The following is an 11,637-nucleotide window of genomic DNA, read 5'->3' as shown; positions in this document are numbered from 1 at the left end:
CCTACCTCTCCGCTTTCTTCGTCTCGAACTAGCTGGTCTTCGCTACCGACAGCTCCCGGTTTTGTCGATTAACCTCTTCGGTCTCTATTCTCCAAGAGGCCCAAACACTATGAAAAGGAAAATTTTAGTTGAAAGAATAAGTATCACTGTTTGTTTTGTAGAGCAGAAAAATCGAATCTTTGTAGATCTCTATGATGTGCATGAAGAAAAGAAAATGCCTTTTTGCTGCAAAAAAAACAGTTGACTAAACTCCACTTCTATTCCAGTTCAAATGCCGATAAATATTCAAAATCTGTGATGGCCTGCTTCTTCTAAGTTCAGAGCCAAATTAGCCAAGACTATGTAAATCTGTGAGGTATCATGAGGATGATGTTAAAATAAATTCAAAATATGGCTGGTTGCATATTTTTGTTTTATAAAATAGGTTAGACGTATGGCTTATAATGGTACTATGGTTAAGCCTAATATGATATGTGGTCATTTTGTTTTATAGACTTTGGTATACCTTGGATGTATAGGCTTGAGTCTTATTTATTATGGTAATTTTGGTACATAGGCCAGGAAACCCAATTAGAGTTGGAGCCCTTAATGGGAAGGCTTCTTTAGATTTTCTATATAAAGGCTAGGTCCTCCTCTTTTCTCCATATGGTTATTAGCTTGCCCCATTGACGGCTATCTTTTGTGAGGAGCAAGGAAGGGAAGGTCAAGCCGTTATTTTTCAGATTATTTGAAGAATCGCATTTAATATATCTTTCGCAGGTATATCTTTCAAACTTGAATACAATATTATTGTGATTCTAAAATCCTAATATGTTATTATTTATGATCAATAGATGAGTCCCATCTTTCAACGGTGAATATATGAAGCTCGCCACGACCGCAACTTTGCCGCACCTTACCACCTCTCTTTTGCAGCGAAAATGCTGTCCATGCCATCATATTCTTTTGTACTTAATTCTTGTTCTTTATTTTTTATGTTTGATGACTAAGATATTTTATTTATTTAAAGAAGAAACTTATGAATAAGGGAACTTTGATGATGTTCTGGAATTTGGATGGGTTTAAGAAATGACTGATCATGATTCATGATACGACCTCTGGTTTTGTGAATGATGCATGTTTTTGGACGTGGTTTGGAATTCTTGGCATGCGTTAGCTGGCAGTGGGCTTGTTGCTTTGATCCGGATGCTTGGCTGTTTTCGGAACCAATGGGACTGGACGCTTGGTGCTGAAAATCTACATTCATCGAAGTGGCAAATTGGAGGACTCTTGCATTCAATAGTAAGGCATGCAAGTTAAAAGTGTCCGCACTTGATACATTCATCTCATACTAAATTTTATTGATCAATTGGTACACATTATGACCGAGCTAGCACATTAATGAGGATAGAGAGATATATTGCACAACTGCGTTTGCTGGTCACCTGGGTTCTTCACTAACCTCAAAACTATTCAAGGCCTTCTATGATTTAGTCACTAAAGGTACAGTTGATGCAACGGCAATTTGGATTGCCCAAACTCAGTACAGATTTTTCCCTTATGGACTTCCTCTATAAAACAAGATCATGTTGTGATTTTTCTTTTGATAGGCTTGGTGGATCATGCTATTCTAGCACGAATACAAAATAATAAAAAAAAGAAGATGCCGCGGAGAGGGAGGGATAGTTTCATAGCTTTTTCAGAGTAAACCATCAAGTGTTAGGTAACAAAAGAGCCAATCCAGTCGGTAGCTCTGTTCATCTCCCGATCTACAAGCATGTTGTATGCCATTAGAGCAAGACAACCATGCTATTTTTTCGTTCCATCTTTGAACGAAATTTACACATCCATGCTATATATTACCAGAACATATGCAACATTATCTGGAGTGACACATGCAATGAAAGTATTTTATAAGTATACACTTAGCAAGGCCAATATTATTTTATTGCATAATCATGATAGCAGCAGACTGTTTGTTGATGCAAATCAACTTGTACCTTCCCCACCAACAGAATGACCTATTGCTGTGCGAGTGACTTCCCATGTTCTGTCTCTCAAAAACGAAAGTTAGGGCAGCTAGTAAGTGGATATGATGAAATTCTTAATAACGTTTGGATGTTCAGCCTTTATCAGTAAGCTGTTCGCTGAAAAGTAATTTTGCTCATCTAACCAATCTCACAGTACTTCCTGGTGCCTGTCAGTTATAAGCATACAATCTAAAATGGAATTTAAATGAAAAATTGTGGTTAAGACCACAAAAATGATTGCATAGTTCAGTAGGATGTTTGGTTAAGAGGGTTTTAATGACATGTACTTTAATTGGCTGCACCAATTAACAGTATAGATTATTTTTCCTTTTGATTTAGATTTTGGCCTAACTTCACTAGAATCAATGGTATAGTGACTTTCTGGATATACCTTTCTCTGCCTTTGGGCTAAGATCAAGTGTAGCGACTTTCTGGATTGATCATGATTGCTATTCCAATATCGTGCTTCACGCCTGCATCCCATGTACTTGACATATATTCCTTGGTGCTGAATATTTTGGTTATTTTATTGACACCTTAGCATTAACATGCTCGCCATGAACTGGTACTTGCAAATTGATGCTTTTGTGGCCATCTGCCTGACCTTATCTTTTTCCTACTAACAATATGTTCCTAGTGAAATATAAGATTCTACTTTTGCTCCACATATGCTGTGCAGAGTCTGAGTCAATACAAGAAGATGCTTGCGCTTATTAGTCAGCCAAAGGCTAAAGGGTCGCCATAGATGAGGCTCGGTACTTGTCCTACCTTCATCATGAAAAAGGATCTGCCTCATGGTAATCTAAAGCCAACAAATATACTCTTCCCTGGTCAAGCCCTGAGTCATGCAAGAGAGTGGATAGTTTTAATGGTCGAACTAGTTCTTTTGCTGATGAAGAATCATAAGAAATTGATGAGACGAAACTTTCCAACTTCTGGAACATTAAAGGAATCAGAACCTGTACCTGGATCGGGTTCTTCATGAAAAACTTCCCCATGGGTGGAAGATTTCTTTTCCTCATGTTTCTCCTTGGGATAGGGCAATATCAGACAAACCAAAGAATAAGGTGGCCCATTCCGATGATTAATAGAGACAATCTCCCATTCTGTTGAAGAGAATAGGTATCCTGATAATAGTACATAATGACAACAACTTACCATTAAATCTCTGGTTGTGGCTTGAGGAACTTTTTCACAGACAAGTGGATCAAAATCTAACTAATGTTCTTCAGCATTTTCCTTAAGCAACTTCAGTTTGGTTTCCACCGAAGGAGCCCGAATCGGTTTTCTGGCATGAACAATTTGAAGACAAACTCAAATGGAAATGTGTGGATCACAATTTGATAACCGCTGCTTGACAGTTCATAGAACCTAGCTTTTTTTTCCACTCAATCTGGCATGAGTTTGATTGCAGCTCTGACAAATTCCTCCCCATATTTGGCTGTAAAAAGCATCTGAACCAGCTGCAGTTCTTGAAGCACCGAACGATGCTCCCGGAGCATTTATAGCAGTATAATATATCGCCCCATGGAAACCAGAAGTATAAATATCTCGGAAGGTCTGATCTTGAGCATCTCTAGTATAAATCCATCTCTGTATAAGAAAACAAGGTAACATTAACTGATGAGAACTATTTCCACATAACTCGATCGATTTACAAATTTATGATTATTGACATATGAATAGTTTGACTTTTAGCACGTTGGTTAGTTCAGTACATTGTTCATAGTCATATTCACTACTACCCAAAACTGACTATAAACTATGTGGACTGTTTTTGCCATCCATGCATTGCAGGTTGACAAAACAAGCATGCATCTGAATCACTCCTAAGTACCAACTGCAGATCTTTCTTTTGTTACCTATAATGATGGAGAACTGCATTGATACTTGAATAGCAAGCCTCTCACAACCATTGTCTTCCCTGTGCCCACACCAAAAATACATGCAAATCAAGGTAAAAAAAGTGAGAATGTATTAAGGCTCAAGCAATGCATGAAGTAACTAAATAAAGATTCCAGGAGAAAATGGTCAAAATTAGGTGACATATGCCTTTTACATATATATTGAGTCATTGACCAAGAAGTAAAGTGAGCGAGCAAGAAAGAGTTCGTGCCAAATCACCCTCCATTTAATGAGCTTATACAATGTCAAAGAAAACCATGCAAATTATGATCCGTAATAGGTGGTCAGCAGACTTGTTTGATGCGTTAGCCATGCTGCCTACTACTTTGGCTCTTCTCGATCTATTATCTACAAGAAGTTATAAAAATTTAAAACATCGAGAATTTGATTCAGTTCTACTAGCATGCTTCAATTAAATATGCTATTAATGTGCATCTCTTTTTCCATCCACCTTGTTACATCCTATTCTGCTAGACTAGAATAATATAATACTATAAAGATTATATGATTGTATTCCTTGCAAAAGATTTTAACCAGAGAACTATCTTAACAAGGTCATACATGAAAACTGCATTGTTACCCTCAATATGTTGAAGTAGAACGTATAACTGTTAATCAAATTACTTAGCTCAGATGCAAAATCCTCTAGATCTAAAGTAAAAACAATGAACATTAAACATGAGAGCCAAATGAACAACAAACATGTTGTGACAATTGAAAAGGAGGCTTTTCAGTAGAAGAATAACATGTACACTAGTATAGATTTTATTCTATGTTAGTATTATTAATATGTAAATATTGATTCATGTAATAAAATTTAGAACTAGCTTAAACAAGAAATGTCAAAAACATTTTCAGATTGATTCGAATTAGATGAGCCTATCCAAAAGGAAGAAATTACTTGAACTAGGTGTGGATGCTCAGAATTGTTTCTCTTAAGAAGATTAGATAGCAATCCAATCAAGAATAAGCCTATATGCAGTACTATTTTTAAGAAATAAAAATAAAAATCCATTTATGGAAGTAGTTTTTTCTTCTTTACCAGCGTATTTGGTCGCTGGTTTTTGGATATATACAAAATGCATGGAGGACAAGTGTAATAAATGCTATATTTGTAGTTGATTTTGTATACAACACTCAACTATTTTTTTTTCTTTTTATAGCAAGAGAATGAGAGGAAGGACCTGCCTGAAGTAAATTACCTAGATCCAAGTATTGGCAGAAGCTCTGCCTAAGATTCAAACCCAGAACCTCCTCCAAGAAGTGGAGGGGTGAGAATACTGGGGCATCACCCACATCAGTAAAACACTCCAGATGCATCAATATTTTGGTGCTGGAGGATTAGTGAGATTCCATCATGGGTGATACTCCATAAGTAGGAACAATCCATAGCTCAAGTATATTCATTCATTGAAAGTTATATGTCATGACTGCGTGATAATGCTTCATTTAATCTTTACAATGACCATGTTCTTAGATGTGAATGTGGTATCTGTATTTACTAGGCTTTACTTTGTGGTTGCTTTAAGTTCTCCAAGCATAAACAGTATCTTCACATATAAGAAACAGGGCACTTACAGCATTATTTTTCCCCACAAAAGCATGCTGGCACTTACAGCATTTTTGTCCCCCACAAAGCATGCTGCTGGGCAAACCAATTCTGAATGCAAGTTATTAAGCTTAGATTTCCCACCATTGTAAGTACTTTGGAGTTCGGAGCAAAATAGAAAGAAAATGCCTCTTTCCAGCAAAATGGATGACTCGGCTCCACTTCTATTCCAGTTCATATGTCAATAAATATTCAAAATCTGTCTGATAACCTGCTTCTTTTAAGTGCAGAGCCAAATTATCCAAGACTTCATAAATCTGTAAGCCTTCAGGATGACTCCTATCTTCAACAGTGAATATATGAAACTTCCTGTTCACCTGAACGATACTTCGTCCAGGTAATTTCCTGATCCCCTTCTGTTTCATCATCATACGTAGCTTTGCTGCACCTTCCCACCTCTGTTTTGCAGCAAAAATGTTGGCCATACCAACATATGATGCAGCTGCTTGAGGTTCTAATTCAAAAAGACGGCTCGCCACATACATCCCGATCTCTGTCTCGTGGTGAGTTATGCAAGCACCAAGGAGAGCACCCCATACACCAGCATCCGGTTCGATAGGCATTCTCTGGATGAATCTGAATGCCTCTTTTAGTTCCCCTCGACGGCCAAGGAGATCGGCCATGCAAGCATAATGTTCTAATCTGGGCTTTATGTGATATATTTTACTCATCATATCGAAATAGACCCACCCCTTTTCCAACAAGCCACCATGGGCACATGCTTGCAGTACAGCCAAAAATGTTACATGATTCGGCTTCAATCCTGATTTCACCATCTGAGAAAATAGATCTAAAGCTTCTGTAAAATGTCCATTCATGGCATAACCCATGATCATGGCGGTCCAAGAGACTATAGTTCTTTCGTGCATGATATCGAAAAGTCTTCGAGCCTCACCGAGGCTACCACATTTGGCATACATGTCGATTAATGCATTACAAACCAGGACGCTACCTTCAAACCCATTTGCAATTGCATACCTATTCATTGACCTGCCGAGCTCAAGAGCTCCCATTTGGCTACAAGCAGAGAGAACAGCAACCACAGTGACTGCATCAGGTCTCTCCCCAGCAGCTTCCATGGCATGAAACAGATCCATAGCCTCATCCGTATATCCATTTTCAGCATAGCCACTAATAAGGGCGGTCCAAGAAACAGGAGTCCTCTCAGACATGTTCCTGAAACAATATCGTGCAGCATCGACATCTCCACACTTTGAGTAAAATGCAATCAGAGTATTCATAAAAGAAACATCTGAATCAAATCCTGCTTTAATAGAAACTGAATGAATCAGCTTACCCTCTGATGTTGCTTCCGAATGCGCTAACACCGAAAGTAAGCTGACAGTGGTGCTCAAATCTGGTCGAACACCTTCTCGACTCATCCAACAAAAGAAACCAATAGCTTCCTTGGATCTTCCAACATATGCATAACCTGCGATCATGGAATTCCATGACACAACTGACCTCGTTTCGATGGAGATATTGGTAAAGACAGATTCAGCTGAGTCCAGATCCTCGCACTTGGCATAGGCAGCAATCCAGGTGTTGGCCACTGCAACATCAGCTCCGATTCCCATCCGAATCCCCAAACAATGAACAGCTTTCAGCATGCTCAGATTGCTCTCGCACCCGCACGACCGAGTCAAGCTTATGAAGGTGATTGAGTCAGGGCTGATCTCGGCCGACCTCATGCGGCGAAAGAGAACTAAAACCCTGTCAAGAGAATCAAGGTCAGAAAATCCCATGATCATGACATTCCAAGCGGCGGCGTCTCTCTCGGGCATACTTTCAAACAGAACATTCGCAGACCCCAGTTGCCGGCACTTGACGTACATGTCGACCACCGCCGTCCCCACGAAGACATCAGAGGAGAAGGGGGATTTGAGGACGTGGGCGTGGATGATTTGGGGGATGGGGGTACCGGGAAGGCGCGCGCAGGCTTTGAGAAGGAAGGGGAAGGTGAGGTGGTCGGGGTGGAGCCCGGATCGCTTCATCCGGCGGTATAGAAGGAGGGCTTCCCGGTGGAGGCCTTCGTTGGCGGATGCTCGGATGGCGGAGTTCCAGGCGGCCACGGTCGATGGACTTAAAAAACGGTCGAGAAACCGAGCATGGGAGGCCATGCCCACAGAATTAGCTCATTTTTGGCGTGATGGTAATAATATTGGCCTTCCTAAGTATATACCTCCTTGTAGAGATACTTTCATTTCATCTGTGTCACTCTATATCATGAGCTATGTTCCATATGATCTTCTAATAAACGACATCGATGTAAAAGTTCGTTCAGGGATGGAACGCAGGCGCATGAAGAAGTAAAAATAGCATGGTTGTCTTGCTCCAATGCCACATGGCATGGTCTTGTAAGTTATGGAGAGGATGTCTATATGGGCTCGTTTGGTTCGTGGGAAAAGGAAGAGGAAAGTGTGGTCAACGGGAAAGTAATGAGATGCCTCTTGTTTGGTTGGAGTTTTCAAAGGAGAGAGATGAAAAAGTTGGATTCCCATGGGAATATGATTCCCACATTTCGGGCTCGTTTGGTTCGCGGGAAGTATTTTCCCTCCTAGGAATATGATTCCTGGGAATCAGATTCCTAGGAAGAGGATACCTAGGAAAGTACTTTTGGCATGTTTGGTTAACCATGGGAAAGTGACAAATTTCCAAAGTGCTTATGTTTGGTTGACCATCCACTTTCCTAGGAAAGTTATGTATAATTCCTATTATGCCCTTAATAAAAATTAGGTCTTTAATGCCTCTTTAATGCTTCTTTAATGCTGAAGGGTCTTTTTGGGAAAAAATAAAAAAGGAGTGATTCCCACCTCATGGGAAAGTAACTTTCCCATGTTTCTCATGGGAAAGACTTTCCCATAAAGGGCTCGTTTGGTTCGCGGGAAGCATTTTCCTTCCTAGGAATATGATTCCTGGGAAACAAATTCCTAGGAAGAGGATGCCTAGGAAAGTATTTTTGGCATGTTTGGTTGACCATGGGAAAGTGACAAATTTCCAAGGTGCTTATGTTTGGTTGGCCATCCACTTTCCTAGGAAAGTTATATATAATTCCTATTATGCCCTTAATAAAAATTAGGTTTTTAATGCCTCTTTAATGCTTCTTTAATACTGAAGGGACTTTTTGGGAAAAAGTAAAAATGAAGTGATTCCCGCCTCATGGGAAAGTAACTTTCCCATGTTTCTCATGGGAAAGACTTTCCCATGAAATGTGGGAATCACATTCCCATGGGAATACAACTTTCCCTTCTCTCTCCTTTGAAAACTCCAACCAAACAAGAGGCATCTCATTACTTTTCCGTTGACCACACTTTCCCCCCTTCTTTTTCCGCGAACCAAACGAGCCCAAAATGTGGGAATCATATTCCCATGGGAATACAACTTTCCCATCTCTCTCCTTTGAAAACTCCAACCAAACAAGAGGCATTTCATTACTTTCCCGTTGACCACACTTTCCCCCCTCTTTTTCCTGCGAACCAAACGAGCCCTTCATGGAAAAGTCTTTTCCATAGGAAATATAGAAAAGTTACTTTCTCATGAGGCGGAAATCACTTCATTTTTATTTTTTTTTCAAAAAGGCCCTTCAACATTAAAGAGGCATTAAAGACCTAATTTTTATAAATGTTATAATAGAAATTACACATAACTTTTTCAGAAAAATGGATAATCAACCAAACATAAGCACTTTAGAAATCTGTCACTTTTCCATGTTTAACCAAACATGCCAAAAGTACATTCACAGGCATTCTCTTCTTCACAGAAATTATATTCATACGAGGAAAAATGCTTCCCGTGAACCAAACAAGCCCTATAAGATAAAAATAGTCTGTGCCCAGAGCAAATGTATCTTTATTGCTTCAACCATACAAGACCCTACATAGTTTTAAAGTTTAGTTAAGAACCCACATGACCATCAAGCACGATGCCACTTTGCCGGTCTAGAGGTGATGTTATTATGCAATCTGAATTAGAATCGAAATGGATTGGAATAGAATTGGAATGGTGTTTATGACCAAAATTGGAATCAAAATGAGATTTGAACATTAAAGATGATGGTAGGGATTTTGTTTTAGAAGATTGGAACATTTTCCTTCATAAAAATGGAATAGAAATACGACGCTCCCCAACTAAATGGTTGAATAGGAATTATTTTTTTTTTTTTTAATTCAGAGTCCAACTTTCTCCAACCAAATATATCTTTATGTGCTACTTTTGTCATTATTACTACCATAAATATGTACCAGCTAATTGATAAAAATTTAGTATGCGATGATTGTATGAAGTGGCTACACTACTTTAACCAAGATAAAAAAAATTCAGATTTCAAAGAGTACTTGCATTCCTAGCTATTGAATGTGACAGCTCTCCAATTTCCTCCCCCTCGGATGAATGTAGATCCTGTAAATGCTCCTGGGTGCCCTTATTAGGGGTTTGTTGAGGCTGGAAGCACTGTACTTTTATTAAAGAACAAATCAACCAGTCAATCGGTACGATCTTGGCAAGAACACGTGACAAGCATCCAGATCAAAGCAATAAGTCGAATGAAACCTGAAGAAAGAGAGCATGCCAAACATCCAACCGTCGTTAAAACCATGATAATTATAACAAACAGAAGACTACAGTACTCAAATTTCTGCTGCACATAGCAATGGACTTTAATGATGGTCAAATAGATACTTCTGCCATTAAAACCAAAACTTTAATGATGTAATATAACAATTTAACAAATTAAATAACTAGAAGCTTTAATAGCTTTTTTTTTTGATTATATGTTAAATAATAAACTTTAATGGTTGTTGAGCATATTAATACCGGTGTCATTATTATCCATTACATATTAAATATCAAATTTTAATGATCGTCGAGTATAGTAACACCAACATCATCAGTATTAGCATCCACATAGTATATAAAGAACTCTAGGCAAGCTAAATCTCCATTTTAGATATATACAAGTTTATAACAAGCGCGATCCATAGGGTACAGCTTTCTCTCCTTTATTCAACTATTCTTGAATTTTAATAATGGCCGAGCAGAAGCTCTCACCATGAGTACTGACATCATTGATACTGGCTTCCACATGATGACTAGAAAATTTTGCACAAGCTAAGCCTCCATGTAAAAACTTCTACCATTAATATCGGCATTATTGGTACCAGCCCTACATGATGCACAGGATATGATTTGTTTCTCCCTTTTCCAATAATTTTTAAAATGCAATGTAGCAATATAATAATTTATAATAAATATAAATAAAGGTTTCAAAAGTCAAATTATTGCTGCATATCAAGCAATCAACTTTAATGATGATCAAGCAAAACTTTCTGTGATTAATACCAATCCCCACATGGTGAACAAAGAACTCTACACAAGATTAACCTCTGCAGAGAAAAATTTTAATTTTTTAAAATAAAAGAAAAAATCTAACTCCTTCCTAATGGATTTCTTTTAAGTCCGAAGAATCCAAATAAAATTCTAACTTCTTGAACATATTTTTAAATTTTTTTTTATTTTTTTTTCTGATTTTTCTCTTACAATTTTTTTTCAATTTTTTCTAAATTTTAGAGAGGGCTCTAATTTTCTCTATCCTTTATATTTAATAGTTATAGAGATAGACATCGATCATAGAGCTTTTACTAGAAAGTACTTAAAATGGAAGTGTTCGCATTTCGTCCAGCTGCCGTGTTATTCAACTATAGCGGCTTTTGTTTGCTTCCACTTTTTGTTTGGAGTCACGCTCTTGTGAGGCATGCATGGATGGAAATGTTAACTTATATATGTTGAAATCTAGAAGATTCATAACTTTTAAAGAAAAGCTTAATTTCCATGATTAATGCTACCAGGTTATTTTATGTAAATGAAAAAGCCCTCGTAACCAACATTGGCATTCTAGCATTAATACATTTCCCATTTCATAACATCATGGCAATCAATTGACGATTTCAAAAACAATCAACCATACAGTTGGAGTCATTTCTTGCCCCCTCAAATTGCTTGATCGTGGGTAAAAATTTACTCCTTCCCATCAGATATGCAATCTCATCCAATAGGATGGGTTTTATCCAATCCATAGCAGATCCGAAACAAATGCAGGATAATGGTAACTCTTTATAA

General features: G+C 38.1%; 1 protein-coding gene across 1 annotated transcript; it reads right to left on the bottom strand.

The window, feature by feature from the left end:
- Positions 1-2,064: 2,064 nt before the first annotated feature.
- On the bottom strand, positions 2,065-7,749 carry LOC103700703 (Tetratricopeptide repeat (TPR)-like superfamily protein). The gene is made up of 4 exons (XM_017841277.5): positions 5,493-7,749; positions 3,872-3,933; positions 2,975-3,602; positions 2,065-2,847 (listed from the first exon to the last, which is right to left on the bottom strand). Exon 1 carries the CDS (start codon positions 7,641-7,643, stop codon positions 5,688-5,690), a length of 1,956 nt encoding a protein of 651 aa, XP_017696766.2. The 5' UTR covers positions 7,644-7,749; the 3' UTR covers positions 2,065-2,847; positions 2,975-3,602; positions 3,872-3,933; positions 5,493-5,687.
- Between the last annotated feature and the right edge of the window lie 3,888 nt (positions 7,750-11,637).

Source organism: Phoenix dactylifera, chromosome 12 (genome assembly GCF_051530095.1).
Source record: "Phoenix dactylifera cultivar Ajwa chromosome 12, Ajwa_hap1_PhDact_Kaust_v1.1, whole genome shotgun sequence".
Taxonomy (NCBI): Eukaryota; Viridiplantae; Streptophyta; class Magnoliopsida; order Arecales; family Arecaceae; genus Phoenix; species Phoenix dactylifera.
Note: the sequence above shows the minus strand (reverse complement) of the source record. Positions and strands in the feature narration are given on the sequence as shown.

Excerpts from the sequence above, each read along its gene's own strand:
- LOC103700703 (XM_017841277.5), bottom strand. The coding sequence starts at position 7,643 with ATGGCCTCCCATGCTCGGTTTCTCGACCGTTTTTTAAGTCCATCGACC.